At 44.3% G+C, this 18,500-nt stretch overlaps 1 protein-coding gene across 5 annotated transcripts in view; it reads right to left on the minus strand.

The window, feature by feature from the left end:
* Positions 1-18,500, minus strand: part of LOC118219617 (cytochrome P450 2K1-like) — a 607,214-nt gene that overhangs the window by 6,221 nt on the left and 582,493 nt on the right. Inside the window, exons 1-6 of one of the 5 annotated variants that reach the window (XM_035402938.1) lie at positions 11,485-11,865; positions 10,354-10,558; positions 4,299-4,461; positions 3,292-3,441; positions 2,487-2,647; positions 1,580-1,765 (exon numbers count right to left, since the gene is read on the minus strand). In XM_035402938.1, the coding sequence (XP_035258829.1) occupies positions 1,580-1,765; positions 2,487-2,647; positions 3,292-3,441; positions 4,299-4,461; positions 10,354-10,545 (852 nt within the window). In that variant the 5' untranslated portion in view covers positions 10,546-10,558; positions 11,485-11,865. Of the gene's footprint in view, positions 1-1,579; positions 1,766-2,486; positions 2,648-3,291; positions 3,442-4,298; positions 4,462-10,353; positions 10,562-10,767; positions 11,330-11,484; positions 11,866-18,500 lie in introns of those variants that run through there. The other 4 variants (XM_035402936.1, XM_035402937.1, XM_035402935.1 and 1 more) reach the window with 4 other exon arrangements.

Below are 18,500 nucleotides of genomic sequence, written 5' to 3' on the forward strand. Positions count from 1 at the left end.
GACGGTACGTCATAATGCAGTGTATACGTTCGGTGAACGGTGGGTAGATATGGTGCAAAAGCAATAATTGAGAAGTAGTAGACAATTATTAGTGAGGGTAAAAGCATGTTGAAGAAACGTGTTCCTAGCTGGGCTTGAACCTACAACCCCACATTCCCAAGACTGGGACCTTGCCCACTAGGCCACAGGCGGACTAGCTGTTTAAAATGGAAATGTTTCAGAGTAAAAAGGTATGGGTATTTTGCGTGTGTATGCGCGTTTTTGATTGGGTTGTGTAGGTGAAGATTTGGCTGGTGAAGAAGACCAATGGGGAGACATGTTGTTAGTAGGATAGGCGGCAGGAAAAATAAGAATGAGAAGGAGGAGAAGGAGAAAATGCAAAATCCCCTTAGTTTGGGGCTTTATTGTGTGGACATGTGAAGTTGTTTTTGAAATCTGTCTGTTGAAATGTGGTCAGAATGTACAGAATTTAATGTTTTTAAGGGCTGAGTGTCTGTGGCTGTTGTGGTTATTTCTGTGGGGAACCCTGAAAAGTGCCAAACTCTCGGTGCTGTATAGGTATGGGGCATGCTCCCGCCAAGGCGTAACTTGGTGGGATGGCATACCTGCCATCCTAATATCCTGATGTTCAGAGTTTATAGTAGTAGAGTATAAGGTAGGGAAAGGCTCAAGCCCAGAGATGAGGTTTTACTAAATGCATATTTTTAGCAGTTGAGCAAGTAAGAGGACTATACATTTTAAGTGCAAGTCTTCACTGAAAAATTGAATGCCTTGAGGTATATTGCTGTATTGTATAAAAATACATTTCAATTTGACGCACAATTTTTAAATTGAATTTGACAGGTACACCTGCCTTTACAACATTACACTGAGAATAATGTTAAATGAATATACTGGAAAAAGCTGCCTTCAAGTTCAACTTCAGTCACCCTCATACACAGCATTCTGTGGTGTCCCCAAACTGGAACAGGACAATAAAAAATTATTATATGTACATGTCAAGAATTTGGCAGACATTCTTATCCAGAGCAACTCACACAGCGTACAGTCTGTACATACGTCCTCAGTTACAACCCCCCCTAACTACTATGGTACACCGCCATTACTTCTAGCCTTGAAATACTGCCCAATGCATCAGCATTTTGGCTAAATGGATCTCAAGCTATGGCTTTGGTATACAGTACAGCCTCTACCATAGATGTGTAGACACTCAGTGGCCTCTACCCTGGTTAGTTTAAATTTATATCTATGGAAACACCAGTCTACCTACACTGCCGTGAACAAAAGAATTTGCCCCCTTCTTGATTTCCTCTGCAATATTTGTCACACTAAATGGTTTCAGTTTTTTAGATAAAATCTAATGTTACAAAAAAACTAAAATGAGTAACCACCTAAAAAATGTTTTGCATTTAAATAAAAAGAAAAAGTTATCAAACAAAATCTGTGTAAATCGCTCTGGATAAGAGTCTCTGCTGAGTAAATCTACTGTAATGTGATGAAGTGCTTGTGGTTAAGAATGACGCATTGAATGACTGAGTATGGTTCAGTTGAGTCCCGGTCCGGTTCTCCCTATCCATACCTCCTGCTGCCGAACCAGGAAGGAGTCCACAAATCCCCTGAGGTCCTGGGAGTTGAGTGTGTCCCTCAGTCCCTGCACCAGCCCACTAATCTCCTCAAGGTTTTTTTCGGTGTTCTTCACGATCTGGGTCCTGTTCACCAGCCACCAGCCACAGCACCAGCGCAGCCAGGGGAACATGTTGTACAGCTGCGGTGACCAGCCCAAAAAACAAAAACAGCTCAGGATCAGAACCACAACCACAAAACACTTTAAACATTTTTAAAGAGATTAAAGAAACCTCCCTATCTCCCTTTGCTCCTTTGGAGTCACCTCTCTGCATCTGCAGTCCATTTGAGGACAGACCTGGGTCAAATTTTAAGGCACCAGTATAATATGGTAAATGGACTGCATTTATATAGCGCTTTAAAATTGATGCCTCCCATTCACCCATTCACTCACACACACACACACACACACACGGTGAAAGGCTGCCATGCAAGGTACCAATCAGCAATTAGGGGTTAGGTGTCTTGCTCAGGGACACTTCGACCCCAGGGTGGGGGATCGAACCGACAACCCTCCGACTGCCAGACAACCACCTGAGCTATGTCGCCCCGGTAAATAACCTGTCAATCACTGACAATTTCAGAAAGAAATTCAATATTCTTATTTGCAACTATTAGCCATGTCATTTAAAAGGTTGTATAATCTGAAAAGTGTAATTTTTCCAGAATTATTCCAGAACAGAAAGTTAGGCCAGAGCGTGTAATGTCTTGTCAATGGGGCCAAGCCTGTACCTGTAGCTTGAGCATTTACCAACTAAGCCACTCGGGTCCAATGTTGTGTTGCCGTCTCGCCCTTCAGAATTACAAAGCTTAAAAATTCCCATCTTTGTACAGAAGGATAATTATTCAACGGTTCCAGTTACCCGTATTTCAACTGAACCGGCCAGGCGGATATTTTCATTGGCCCTGTCGACCATTTTCTTAAAGGCGGGGTCAGCGTAGTCGAAGCGGGTGCCGTAGACGATGGCGCAGATTATGTTGGAGACGGAGTAATTCACTGGCTGAGTGGTGTCGAAAGGCTCGCCTAAAGATCAAGCAAAGAATTTATAAAAAAAAAATTTAAAAAAAAGTTTTTTTTTTCCCTCTTTTTCCACTTTCAAGGATGAACTTAGACTCGAAATTCCTCAAAAGCCTTGCCGTCTTCAACAAACACAAAACACATGTACGTGGAGTAATTGCAGTGGATCCTAAACTCAGCAGATCCTAAACGCAGTGGATCCTAAACACAATGGATCCTAAACAGCTGATCCTAAACACAGCAATTTACAGGTTGCAATAATTGGCTAGATGAAAACCGGCTGGGTCCTCAGGACCGAGTTTGGGAACCACTCCTGTAGGAAATGGAATGTGTGATGTTCTCTGGCCAGGATCCAGCTTAATTATTGACATTGCAAGTTATTTTCCTCCCTTCAGAGAAACCTAGCTTTTTTCCATTGTTTGCACAGTTTAGCATGTTCACTGTTGTGATAGGAAGCAGTGACTGACATCGCATGCTTTGGAGGAGAATACACACATATCTGCGCTCTCCGAATTCGACAGCGGAGGCTGCAGCAATTAGCCCTGATAAATATGGGTGGCCATTCCAAATGAAAGCCAAAATGGGGGGGGGGGGGGTTACAGCTTTTTGTAATAAAATGTTGACTGAATCCAGGTCAATTCCTCTCTCACCCTTAAAGTTCTCAAACACCTCGATGAGGTAGCGGGATTCCTCGATGATCTTCTCCTCGCTTCTCCTCTTGCCCATTCCGAAGTCGCGCAGGTTGGTGAGGGAGAAGCGCCTCATCTCCTTCCAGGAGTTTCCATTGGAGAACAGAACACCTGGGAGAGGGCAAATGTGATTTCAGTGCTAGTTTTGTACTTGGCAGGATTGTTTTGTTTATTTGCTCAACAGGTTAGCCTACAGGGTTCGAGTCCTGATCTATGTGGTCACTTGTGGCACTACGATCTTTACTTCACTCTAGTGTGTTTTTCTGCACCTGTGCACTTTGAACTGATGCACTTGTTGTACGTCTCTCTGGATAAGAGCGTCTGCTAAATGCCTGTAATGTAATGTAATGTAATGCAGAACGCCGCAGGGGGAATAAACGAAGATCTGAATTTCATACTTTTTTTTTGTATCTTGAGCTAAACAAAAAACGACAGTTGCCGTTTTTAAATTGTCAGGCCTGGTATCTTATTTGAAAATAAATACAAAGACATTTCAGCAGTAAGACAAAACACTCCGACTAGCTAGCAAGCACCTGTTGGACCACTGTCACTATCAGCTGTTGGTCCACCCATGTTGTAAGGATGAGCACCAACACGGTTGGCAGGTGGACCGTTCCTCCACTGCTTGTTTTTAAACAGCTGATCCTCCCCCTGGAGAGCCTTCTCTTGATTGTCTAATAGTGCACAGCTGTTCTGCTGAATTTGCGATTTGCAAAATGCCAGACACTGACAGATGTGCCAACAGTGAGCTGCTAGTGGTCATTTCAGGACAATTCCAATGGAGATGAAAACATCCCACCACAGACAGACTATTGGCTCTTTCATTACTGTGGGGGGAAAAGTATGTTTGAACACTCAAAGGCTGTGGCTATATCCACATGGATAAGCATTCCTGGTCACTGTGTTTCCCCGAGTACACAAAGATGGTAAAAACCAACAGATGGACGAGATCGGACTGGATTGCATACCGTGCCCTTTTATAGTATCTCTGAACATGGGTGAAATTTCCCGGTCTCCAAACTCTTCAGCGTAGTTGACCAGCGCCTGTTTGACCGTCTTGTAGCCTGCCAGGACGACCACCTTCTTGGGGCCCAAGTGTATGGTGAACACAGGTCCATACTTCTTAGACAGCTGGAGACACAGAAGATACATTCTCAGGATTTCAGCAGAGCTTCCCCTGCGACAATAACCAAGCCAGGGCTGGCCCGAGGCATAAACGAACTAAGCGGCTGCTTAGGGCCCCTGTGGCCACCAGGGGGCCCCCATGCGGTATTCATCCCCTATTGCAAAACTATCGGTAGTAATTTAAAATGGTGGCCACAGGGGCCCTAAGCAGCATCATCCCCGCCCCCCCGCCCCCCCGCCCCCCAAGCCAGAGATTACTTTTTGCATCTTGGGCAATTTGCCTTCCAAAGAGCCTCTTGGCCTCCCATAGTTCTTTTTTAACCTTAGCATGCATATTACAATATTCAGCATTATTATTCTCAGTGCTGTCATTTTTATGTATCTTACACTGTTTATTTTCTTTCTCAAACTCTCCCCCTGTAAGGAAGGGCAGGGTTCCTGGATAATTTGCGCTATCCAGAAAACACCTGCTCTCTCAGATCCCTTGGTTTACTGTCACTTGGTGTGATCGCCACAGAGTGTCAGTAAGAACACGGACGGACAGGATCATGTGTGATCAGGTATGTGGTCCTAAAAAGGGGAGGGGTAACATTAAGTGACATGACATTACATTACATTACATTATAGGCATTTAGCAGACGCTCTTATCCAGAGCGACGTACAACAAGTGCATAGGTTTCATGATGTAGAGGCGCAAAAGAAACACTAGAGTGAAGTAAGGATCGTAGTGCCAGAAGTGACCACATCGATCAGGACTCCAACCCTGTAGAGTAAGCTTGTTCAGCAAGCAAGAATCCTACCAAGTACAAACTAGCACTGGAATCACACCTAATCATACAAAAACAATCCTGCCAGATACACTAACATAATCAAATTATCCTAGCTAGGTACAGTGAGCTGAACTATAGGCTAGGGAGGGGTGGGGAGAGGTGCAGCCTGAAGAGATGAGTCTTCAGTCTGCGTTTGAAAGTGGTGAGATTCTCTGCTGTTCTGACCATCACGGGGAGGTCATTCCACCAGCGGGGGGCTAGGACAGACAGCAGACGGGAGCGGGAAGTGCAGACGCGAAGAGGGGGAGGTGCCAAGCGTCCAGAGGTGGCAGAACGGAGAGGTCTGGCTGGTGTGTAGGGTCTGATGATCCTCTGAATGTACCCTGGTGCTGACCCCTTAGCTGCCTGGTATGCAAGCACCAAGGTCTTAAATTTGATGCGAGCCATAACAGGCAGCCAGTGGAGGTCAGTGAGCAGGGGGGTGACATGGGAATGTCTGGGGAGGTTGTAGACCAGACGCGTTGCGCTGCAGCATTCTGGATGAGCTGCAGGGGTCTGATGGCGGATGCTGGCAGACCAGCCAGTAGCGAGTTGCAGTAGTCCAAGCGGGACAGGACCATCGCTTGAACCAGGAGCTGGGTTGCGTAGGTGGTGAGGAAGGGGCGGATTCTCCGGATGTTGTACAGGAAGAACCTGCACGTTCGACTCACCGCCGTGATGTTCTGACGGAACAGCAAAGTACACCACTGCGGCTATGCTATATAAGGAAAACTGTATCTATTAGTGCTAGCTAGTTACTATGTACACGTGTATAACATTTGACTGCCTTTCCATTGTCTGCCAATGGAACCAGAGAGCCTACAACATTAGACGGCCATCTTGGTAGGCTCAGTGAATGGATATGGCGGCCATCTTGGGAGGCCACTTGGGCTGCGTCCGAATAGTCTTTTTTGCTTAGGAAGGTTCCTAACTGAGTGAAATGACATGGCAGTACCAAAGTGGCAGCTATGATAAGAGCTGGTTGAATTCTCTAAATGCTAAGGAAAGGTGCTTCAGTGCTTCCTTGCGGCAGCAACATTTAAAGTGACGCACCATTCGGCCGTTCACGAAAACAATGAACATGACCGACAAGGGACGCAGATCATCATTTTCCTACAATCATACTAATTTGTCGTTGGTGCGTGAGTGTGTGTGAACGGGTGAATGAGAGGCATCAATTCTGCCCTACAAAGCCTAACTGCAGTAACTACGCAAAGGGTAAAACTGAGAAAAATGGCTTTAAAGTATTTTAACTGGCCAGCCAAATGGGTTACAGGTATATCAATGATATTGCACTAATTGTACATGTATTCATGAGATAATTTGTATGCCCAAAAACCATGACGGCTGATTTGACCTTTGACCCCAAAAATGTAGTTACTGCACTCGCCTTTGCATTGCCTTAAATGGTTCTAAGAGCAATGCAAAAGCAAAGTGCAGTAACTAGTGTTCTCAGCTTTTATATTGTGTTTTCAGTGAACAAAAACTATTTTGACACTGATTTTGTTATAATTGTACTAACTGTAATTCTACTTATGGATTTGTTTAATTAAGTCTGGACAAATTGAGAATTTTAGACGTCATATTTTAGTCTTAATATCATTTCATTTCACTTTTTTACTTATTCACGTATCTAGATAATTACTTTCCTATCAATTAAACTTTGCACCATCATCTTCAATTTCACCATTGTTGTCACCGCCACCACTGTTGTTGCCTTGATGACAATCACATTAATAATTTTCATTATCCTTGTCTTTACTATTTAACACAATGAATAAATACAAGGCTACACTGATTCACAGTAAAATTTGTTTATTATATTACATGTTTTAAACAGCAGCGACTTGTGAGCTGAAAATTGGTGGGGCGCAAAACTTTCCTTTAAACTAATCATTGATCTCGAACTGTTTTAATTAATTTTCAGTGATTAACAAGCATGCAAACGATCTGACTAATCAATCGGAAAGTGGTACACAGCGTCTTCGCGTTTTAATCACTAAGCAGTGGCAGAAACTTCCTGATTTTCCTTGAGTATCAATACAATTAATCCACAAAATAGGCTACTCAATACATGTGCTACTCAATGCTATATATATCATATGTAGCCAGCTCTCCCCAAATAGGCAGTTTTAGCGAGTAGCCTAGACCTTATAGCCTACATTTATTTTCATTTACAGTATGAAATTTTGCACATTTTTAATCAACATTATTTGCGGATACATGCACTTCTTTCTCCGCACTCGTATCCATGGCAAATATCCACAATGCGTAGGCTAGACTGTAAACAATCTTGAAGTGCATGACATGGCATCGGCGATGATGTGAAGTTACAGATGATAATGTAACAGCTTTCAGGGAGCAGGTAAACTAACGCTAGCTAACTAAACATCGCCTGCCAGTCAGCATATATAGCTAGGCTGACAGATGTTTTATAATGCGATTGCTAGTTTCTCAACGCTTAATGTCATCGTTACTTAGCCTACCTGTGTATTTTCTTTTCAAAACCAGTTCCACTATCCTCTTTCCCCTGGATAGTGCCACCTTAAACAGCTTTGTTGTGTGAGGTTAGATGGGTGAAATCGGCTGGTGGTAGAATCCCAAACAGTCGCGTGAGGTAACTTAGATGGGTAGAGCGCGAAATCGGCCGGTAGAATCCCAAAGCAGACCGCAGTAACTTCACTGACTGCGGTCTGCCATGGTTTTGAGTCGGGTTTTGTAGTTACTGCAATTTTTATACAGTTTTTTCTCTAAAATAAAGCAAAATTGAACTCTGAAACTTCGTCACAAGATAAAACAGATATCAAGAAGTTCATTTTTAGTTATAACTCAATTTCGCCAAAAATGTAGTTACTGCGGTTAGCCTTTGGACGGCAGAATTGTAAAGCGCTTTGGATATATAAATATATAGATAAAAGCACTATATAAATGCAGTCTATTTACCATTTAATTGGGATTCATGTCGATAAATATGAGTGGACAGGAGGGTGAGTGTGAGCAACCATTCTCAACGTGACAACCATTTCGTTTTACTTGACTGGTAGCCTATATTCCTTTTTTAAAATTTCAATTCCAACCTTGGTAATGAAGTAATATTTTTCACTGGGTTGTCCACATTTATATAGCCCGCATGAAACAACACAGTAAGAATGCAAGTGGGGAAGTATCTAAGATGCAATTTAGTAGTCCATCTTTGGAAAATTGTAGTTTTACCACGGCAGACCTACGTCAATAACATCCGCCGTCAAATAATTACGTAGCCTAGTGGAAGTGCAGTCGGATTCTCTTAGCACCGCGGTTGTCTTTTCCTAAATCCTTATGAATTCTCCTTCACATCTTTCCTTGACCTCATGACGTTTTCCATCGAGGTCAAGGGAAAACTGCTTCTTCTACTACTTTTCCTTACATTTGGAATAAATTTACATTGTACCACAAGAATAACTCTTTTGAACCTGCCCCACTTTTCATTCACAGTCTTGCAGTCAAGAAGTTGCACTCAGTCGATATTACGTCATTTGCTAGCATCTTTTTCAAATCGGCTCATCTAAAATGACAAATTCTAGCTGTAGAGAAGACCTTGTTAATTTGCAAAAACACATCAAAACTAACTGCAGAATGATTGATAGTCCCAAGTGGATCAATTACCTCTGTGCTACAAATTCTTCGGGATCATTACATAGGTTCAGAATTGATTTCCCTCTTGTAGGCTGGCTGACATACTGAGCCAAAAAAAGGTCATCTATATTTTATAACGTCCAAAAATTCTCCCTAACTTTTCCATAGTCCTGTCATCAATTCCCAATTAACAGCAGGGTAATTGAAGTAACACAGAATAAAAATAGCCTCACATTTCTGACAAGCTTGTTTTATGTTTCCAAAGAGCGTTGAATTCACACTACTGTCTGAAGCTGGTGACACACGCCTACCATTCGGCCCTGTAAGGTTAAATTCTGACTGTCCGTGGTCTTGATAATATCACTGCCTGTGCTCACGTGGAGTTGTAAAGATAAGAAGGCTGAAAAACACAGCTGAAAAGACAATTGCCCCACAACCTGGAGATTGCCGTGGAACGGGACCTTTTTATACCCCCAAACACCACCGGGTTACTCTTTCCACCGTAAACAAGAAGTGTGTGTGTGTGTGTCGGACACAAACAATCCAGCAAGAGAGCAGCAATCGAGCAGCCACGGACAAGTTCCAAGTCTAAGTTTTGATTTGAGTGCGACCCTGGTGACTCGCCTGCCACTGTTACCGATAACCGTGAGTGGGCTTACGTCACTCCGGGAAAGAGTATCCGACCAAAGAAAACTTTTCAAGTTAATGTTTAAAACTATGCATTCAATAACAGTTGTATGTACCAGAAAAAAAAGGCATGCTTTAGCCAATGTTTATGGTCATTTTCATTAACATGTTAAACATTAACATTTTAAACAGTGAGGCCTTAAACATGTTATATTTATGCATATTTCTTAAGTTTGCGTTGCTCAAGTCATACATATCATGCCGGACGTGGAAATAAATATTTTAACGCTGGACAAAAATACAACGGTAAAAACGTTTTTTTAAAAACTCCACTTCTTGTTGTCTTTCACCGAAGGTAGAGCACGCAAGTACACGAATGAGGGGGGGGGGGGGGGGGGGAGAAAAAAAAAACGGGCAGAGAAAACTGATCCACAGATGTGTACATGCTCAGGCTAAGCATTCGAACAGATGGCTTGGACAGTGCATCCATTTCCTGTCTAAATCAGTGCATTTTTGGAGCTCTTTCTAAAGCCGCTTTAAACTCAGCTTACTGGCTGAGGATTAAATGTCACGAGCATGCCACTGCTTTTTGTCAGAAAACAATCTTCTGAAAGCAAGGCTCATAATACTGAGAGTCTTTTGAAAGCAAGGCTCATAATACTACCTTGCCCGCAGACCTGGACCAACCGGTTATTTCTCTGAACTTCAGGACATGTAAAATTTCTGCAGTTTTAAAGAGGAGCCTCTGTTCCTATTGAATATTCTTCTCTAGAGAAATGTCACAGAAAAGCTTGCAGTTCTGTTTCCTCGCATTGTCACACATTTTCATGTTTTTTTTTGTCCTTACCTCACAGAGAGACACTTGGAGCTGTTTGAGGTCCAGGTGGAGCAGGTTCCCGAGGAGGGGCAGGGGTCTGGGTCCCGGTGGTTCTTTTCCAGGCCCAGTGGTGGAGGACAGCAGGTAGAGCAAAAGCAGCACCAGCACCACCCCCAGAAGGGTCACAGGTGGGTGTATCTGGGGTAAAATCCCCTCCAACATCGTTCCCTCTGATCTGATCAGCCCCGAACACAAAAGAGAGACAATGAGAGAGAGAGAGGCAGGCTGTAGTATTTTCTACTATTTTCCAGGGAGGGAGGGAGGGAGGGAGGGAGAAAAAAAAAGAGAGAGGGGAATTTTAAAGGCAGTAGAAGAGCTTGTTTTTTCTCCTATTTTTGAGAGACGGAAGGAGGGCGAGAAAGAGTCGACAGCATCAACACTCCCGAGCAATAACGCAGCCGCCTGTCTCAACAACAAGGAACCGTTCTCCTCCTTCAGGGAGCTTCAGAGTCTCAGCGGAGAAAACGTCTCAGGTCAGTGGGCAGGGCCAAAGCTAATAAATCAGTACCGTGTCGACGGTGATGTTCAGTCGTAAGTCCAGTGATCTTTTAAAAGGGCCGGAAGGAAGGTTTAGTGGTTTAGTGGAAAAAAAAAACAATTTGTTCTCGCCGTACAAACAAAAAAGAAAGTTACAAAATACTCGCGCACACAAAGCAGAGTTCATTAAAAAAATGCAGAATGCAGTGGGAGGAGCATCAGGACCAGCCTACCACGTACAACTGTCACTAGGTTGCACAGTTACTGCGTAATGTGTATAAACAGCAGGATCATTTCATGGTGCACAATTTCTCATGCAGTACGTCGTTATATTAAACATTGACGCTGATACGGGTTGACTCAGTGTCCCCACCAGTACAGTTACACATCAATGCGCAAACAAATGATCGGGTGCAGTCATTGTCGGTGACAAGCAATACCCCAGCCCCGATGCTCCAGCCACACCACATATCCCCGCCTCCCCACAGGCACAGCCCTCACCTGCGCACACACACACACACACCAAATATATTCGGAGGGAATTTATACACTCACTCTCTCTCAATCACTCACATGTACATACATACATGTGACATGTGAGACTGAACTGCTGCATCCACTTACATAGTTTTTGGACTGGGGGAAGGCTTCCGTAAGTGTACAGAGAGGTGGTTGTGTAAAGTGCGTGAGAAGGTGAAGAGAAAACGGGGGGGGGGGGGGGGGGGGGGCGTGGAGTTCTTGTATCTCTCGATGGTGGAGAGGAGGGAGAGTAGTGTGAGGATATTGCGTCGGAGGGAAGATAGCTAGCTTGCCAGAGTTTTACGAGCGATAGATAAACTGTGCTGTGTTGCAGGTTGGAGTAACAGCTCGTAAGTTACTTCCCAAAGAATAAAACAAGTTCAAGGCTGAATACTTGTGTCGGCTGGCTGTGTCCGGATCTTCTCACGCTACTAAAACACGGCAAAAACGAAGAACTTACCACGCACGCACACAAAGCTATGCGGGCAGGGACGAGCCCACTTCCCTAAAATTGTCTCTAACAATACGAACAATCCGAGAGTGCTTTTCAAAGATATCAGTACCCTATGGGGTGACATAGCTCAGGAGGCAAGACCGGTTGTCTGGCAGTCGGAGGGTTGCCGGTTCAAACCCCGCCCTGGGCGTGTCGAAGTGTCCTTGAGCAAGACACCTAACCCCTAACTGCTCTGGCGAATGAGAGGCATCAGTTGTAAAGCGCTTTGGATAAAAGCGCTATATAAATGCAGCCCATTTACTGGATACAACACCCATCGCCTTTATTAAAGGTCAAGCTCCCTCCGAAAATATAATGGACCTGACAGACGACCCAACTACTGCCAGTTTAACTATTCGGCCAAGCTATTTAAAGATGCATTCGGCTGCCTATCACGAGACACCCATGTCAGAATAATACTAATAATAACTTTATTTATATAGCACCTTTCATACAGAGTATGTAGCTCAAAGTGCTTTGCCAGATCAACACAGTCATACCACAATATAATTAGAAACTGAAGAAGTCCCCAACAAAGGAGGGAGTCGAGAGGCAGAACTGCGTGGGGGGTTGGGGGTGGGGGCGCACTGGTCACTTTTCACAGGTGCACTGCATCATCCCCATGATAAGCCCACTACATACCTGCACATTTTAAATAAATGTAAATGTAACACGAAAATGAGAACAGAGCAGCAACCGGGCAGACCGGGCCATCACATCCGACAGATTGTCAATGCGTCGTCAGTGATGCGTATTTTCCCAACCGTTTTTAAGGGGACCGTGTATAAAAAAAAGAAAAGAAAAAGTGCTGTAATTACTACATGGAGAAACCAAAATGTGTAAGAATACTCTTTAATAAAAGCTCTGATTCTGCACTTTGACCTTGTGTGAATTGTTTGATTACAAACAGAGAGAATAGAATATTAAAGCAGAAAAATGCAGGTGGTTTTAATGTTGTGGCTGATCTGTGTATATCATAATGCACTATACAGTGCAACAGTGCTTTCAGCTTACAGGGTACCCCTTATAATTATAAGGCTCGACTTCAAAATAATTGAGACCCAAAAAAGCAGTGGCTAAACACATGGTCTAAAATCACACAAGACAGCACCAAAATCCATTTAAATAGACACAATGAATATTTACAATACAGAAAACAATAGTTCCAGATCATACGTGCAATGTGTACAAGATTTGCAGCTGACTCGCCCACTATAGAAGGCGCCGCCAACCCTTCTGACACATTGGCTCTCCCGACGTACCCCACAGCAGTCCGACAACGTGAAATTAGTTACCTCTTAAATACTGCATCATTTCATAAAACACTGCGCATAAAACTTTAAACGTGGTAACAGTAAACAAAACACCCGTGTAGTGCTGACTCAGACATACACCGCCTGTCCATTCACTTCCTCACCAACTAAGGTTACACTTCCTACGAAATAAAAATCATTCAGTTTACTTAGCAGCATTGGCCAGGCCAACAACGACTCAGAATCTCCAACAATAGAAATGTTTGGTGTGGGGGGAACATGGAAGCAAGTTATTACCTGTGCATGGACTACGTGCCCCACCTTATGCTTCCTACCTGACCCACTAGGATCAATATTAGTTTCGCTGGGCTCCATTATAATACTACATAATCTCAAGGAGGATATTAAAGCTTTCGACCACCCCCTCTCCCACGGCCTTGTCAAAAGCGAAGCCACAGCAAAGTCTGCGTAACGTGTCCAGCAGGGGGACCTGTTGTCCCACCGTAAGGTTTGAGAGTCCGTCGCTGAAAACTGGGGTCAGAATGGTGTGAGAGAGAAAAACAGGCCGTGGAGGGTCTCTGAACGGAGGAAAAAAAAAAAAAACTGTTTTGATGAGATGGGTAGAAAGAAAGGAATAGGATTCATGGGGGAGAAGGAGATCAGTGTGAAAACATGGGAGGGAGAATGGGAATAGAGGAGGGACAGGGGAGGTGCCACTGTGGAACAGAATATGGGAAACTTGACAAGCAGTGCTGTCGTGTCTGTGTGTGTGTGTGCGCGCACGCGTGTGTTACGGTTGCTCTCAAGCCCCCGCAAACATAACGAAGCCAAAACCAAGGCTTCCCAAAATAACCAATAACTTTATTCAACTACCCATAAGGAATACTAAAATAGCTTAAAAGGGCACCGCCACAGGTGCTCTCAATTAACTGTAACAAGACAAACACGTATCCAAACAGCCAGCGCCCCAACTGAGGCGGAGGGACGTAACACCCCCACCACCAGCTGGAGACACCAGTTCCCAAAACAAAGAGAACAAGGGGAGACAGACACAGAAACGCTGCAGGAACTCTGGGCGCGCCGCACGCATGCGACGCCGCAGGAACTCTGGGCGCGCCGCACGCATGCGACGCCGCAGGAACTCTGGGCGCGCCGCACGCATGCGACGCCGCAGGAACTCTGGGCGCGCCGCACGCATGCGACGCCGCAGGAACTTTTTCACTTGCCAGCCATACAATTGATGCACATCCAGACACATCTAGCTGACTGAATTCAAATAGTAATTACTCGAATCCAGACTCAGCCATAGCATAGATGGCAATTCAATTAAATACTGGTAGTGAAAGGATGTTCAGTAAAAGCTCAAGGGACTATTAGTCTATAATACCCCGCGCAAGTAAACAGACACTCGAGCAAACTCAACGTTACATCTCGAGGCTCGAGCAGTTTATCGGAGGTTTCCGCAATATAATCGTCTAGGACCGAAGCCATCGTTAAAGGAGTACCATGGTGGTTGAACGTGACACTTCCCAGTTGTCTTTAGGCAACAACAAAACAAATGTGCATAATTTTTTTTATTATTCAGTCATTTAAATGTACTTTAAAACGTATTTTTCTAAGCCTAAATTTCCCACTATAAAAGTTCACCCGAACCGTCTGGGCGTGGTAATGAGAACTGTCAGTTAGCTACGATTGACAGACCGTGCACTTTTCACAAACTAGCTAGCTTAGTAGTATATCAAGTATCGATAGATAGCTACGGTAAGGACGTTGACTTGTATCCAATTATAATTTTTGCTATCTAGCTAGCCAAGTTAAGATAAAAGCACAACTATAACGTCCTCATAAAAGCAAACTAGCTAGCTAACGTTATCGATAACATTGCCTTATGAAAGCAAACTACCTAGCTAGCTAACGTTAGCTAGCTAGCTAAATGAATATAACCCGAAATAATCTAATAGTCCTTAAAAGGCACTCTAATTTAAATGAACCTAACGTTAGTCAAATATTTGCATTGTCTTGCCTGTAAGCCAGCGGCGCAAGCTATAGGTCTCGAGCAGAGTCTAAAAAACATCCAGGGGTTTACGGGGCGTGGAAAGGGGAGTAGTTACTGTGTTCGTGACGCACCAAGTTGATAACTCTCAACCGGTTGAAAATAGGACGATAAATTTAAAACGCATATTTCTCCAAAAATACAGAACGGACATATTTAATGTTACTCATTGTGTTTCTTCAATGCCTCGTGTGTAAATAGCACATACAACTGAGAAAGTGTGAAAATCACCATGGTACTCCTTTAACACTAAATGGACAAGGACAGTGACAATGTTCGGAGACCGAAAACTGCACGATAGTAGCTATAGCTACTCCCCAAGGCGGTACAAGAAAGGATATCAATATACCAAAACGCGTTTTTACTAAACACGAACTAGGATTACTTTACCGGAACAAGCCCCAAGCTCTCGTCCTAGCGTCCTCCGCCTGAGCAAAATCTCAAGGGATACTAATAATCGCCATTTACAACAACTGAGGTCATTGTGGTATTACTTTGACTGGTGTGGGCTGCTAGGGCTTCCCCCCAGGTCCTAACTACCTAGGCCTATAGCAACAGAAATCTAACTAAAAAAAACTAACCTAGTCTTCAGTGTATTCACCGGGCTCGAGGCGGCTTTTAAACGCAAAACCCTTGAACGCTAATGAAAGACCAATTGAATAGTCTCCCACAGCGAACCAGAGCGTACCCCCACCCAGAATTAACACCAAAAATAAGAAAGGCAAAATAAAAAGTGACACGCCCGAAGGACATGCCCGACGACTATAGCTACCTGAGGGAAACTCAGCAAATCAATAACACAGTCAACTCTACCGCCGCACCCCACAAACGCGAAAAACTTCCATACTAACAAAACTGTGTTCAAGCGAGATAAAGGCTAGAGAATACAGACCGGATCAGCAGATCCCGGAGGAGCCCCCATTTATGTTACGGTTGCTCTCAAGCCACCGCAAACATAACGAAGCCAAAACCAAGGCTTCCCAAAATAACCAATAACTTTATTCAACTACCCATAAGGAATACTAAAATAGCTGCAAAACACAAGATAAAATCAAGACCAGGCCATGGTCGAGAGGTGAGGCGAAAAAGCCCCCATCTTCCTGAGAAGCCAACTCCAGGCTTCTTAAAAGGGCACCGCCATAGGTGCTCGCAATTAACTGTAACAAGACAAACACGTACCCAAACAGCCAGCGCCCCCACCTGAGGCGGAGGGACGTAACAGCGTGTGTTTTTGTGTGTGTAGTTGTGTTATTACAGGAGATTCTTCCGGTTGAGTTCTGTTAATAGAACAAGGGGACATAAATGAAAATTAGCGAAAGGTAAATTCCACACAGACATTAAGAATAATTTTTTTCACGCAGGGAGTAGTCAGTGTGTGGAATAGCCTGCCAGGTCACGTAGTAGAGGCAGAAACTAGGCACAATATGGTGTTAGATACTATCTAATCTGTGGGTAATCAGAGCCCTAATTTTGTCAGGAAAATGGCAAGCATTGGGCTAAATGGCCTGTACTCATCATTACGTTGTGCTATTACAAGTGTCTGTGTGCATGTGTGTGTGAGTGTGCGTGCGTGCATGAATGTGTGTGTGTGTTGGGTGTGTGTGTGTGTGAGTGTGAGAGAGTGTGTGTGCGTGTGTGTGTATGCGTGTGTGTGTGTGTGTGTGTGAGAGAGCGTGTGTGTGTGTGAATGTGTGTGTGTGTGCGTGTGTGAGTGAGAGAGTGTGTGTGTGTGGGTGTGCGTGTGCGTGTAACAGTTTCAGGCCATTTTCATGAAGCATATCCTCCTGCCTTTACCTCCTCTCTGCTCTCCAGTCATCCCCACCTCTGCACCTATATCCACATCTCTCTATATCTCGCTCTACCACTCATTCACCTACTCACTCAGTCCTGCCTTCTTTCTGCCTCTCAAATCACTCACTCCCTCCTTTTTCCATCTCCCACCACCTCTCCATCACTCTTGTTCTCTCCCTCTCCTTCAGTCCCACTCATGGTTGTCATGAAGCACTTTTTTTAAAATTTTGTGCTTTTGGGTGTTTATTTGTGCAACATCCACACACACACACGCACTGACACACACACACACACACGCACACATATACCCACATGTGAACACACACACACACTCACACACACACTATATACCCACATGTGAACACACACGTACACACACACCCATTTAGACACACATACGTACTCACACACACACACACACACACACACAGACTATGCTTACATTAACCATTCTAATGTTTGGTCGAACAGAAACTAAACTTCGTCACCATGTCTGCCCGCTTCATATACTGCAGCCACACTATTGACCGATTTCTGACCCATGATGCAAATTATGCGTATGTACATCAGTTTCAGCGTATCAAAAATGATGTATGCTGTATATCAGCATCAATATACTACATGTGAATGCCAGCTGTGTAGACCTTTCTGGATAAGAGCATTTTTTGAGCAAACAGATAATAGCGTCTGTAGATACTTCACTAAGAACATGGTTTATATACATGCTATTTTTAAATGGAGGATTAGTCATATTACCCAGATCTGAAGAACCCTTTCCATACACTCTAAAGCACAAGTGTGAGACTCCAGTCCTGGAGGGCGGCAGTGTCGACTGTTTTTTGTTTGTGTGGGTGCTCTGCTCTGGGGGGGGGGGGGGGGGGGGGGGGGGGGTTGGGGTGGAACTGTAAATCATCATCTTCGGAAAAGAACACAAAATCTCTGGGTCATTTTTTGACATTCGAACTGCCTTTTGGCGTTTGTGGATTGTGCGAAACTCGCTTCAAGGCGGCCCCCCACGGGTTGAGATTGTGTCAGAACGCTGTTGCCTTCACAAGCCCAGCCGGTTAACATGCACAAAAAATAAGAGCTATGGAGAGCCGGGGTCTCCAGACTCCAACCATGGGGGGCGGATTCTCAGCAGAAAGGGTTCCTAAAGGCTCCCCCATAGAGGAACCCTATCTAGTGCAAGGGTTGTGTCTCTGGCAAGGGTTGTTTCTAATTCCTACCATAGAGGGTTTCCATAAAGACAACAATTGAGCACTTTATAAAGATGGAGCACCGAGTCATTCTGGGGGAGCTTGAGATAAAAAGGTTTTTGGGGAACACACACACTCTCTCACACACACACACACACATACACCCACACACACGTGCACACACACACACACACACTCTCTCTCTCACACACACACACACACACACACCCCCACCCCCCTCCTCCCCTGGCTTAGCTGACAATGATGCCTCTGACAGGCTGAGCTGCTCAGCTGTTGCTGAGATTAACTGATATGAAGGAGAGAGAAAAAAAAGA

The sequence above is a fragment of the Anguilla anguilla genome, chromosome 2 (genome assembly GCF_013347855.1).
Source record: "Anguilla anguilla isolate fAngAng1 chromosome 2, fAngAng1.pri, whole genome shotgun sequence".
Lineage (NCBI taxonomy): Eukaryota > Metazoa > Chordata > Actinopteri > Anguilliformes > Anguillidae > Anguilla > Anguilla anguilla.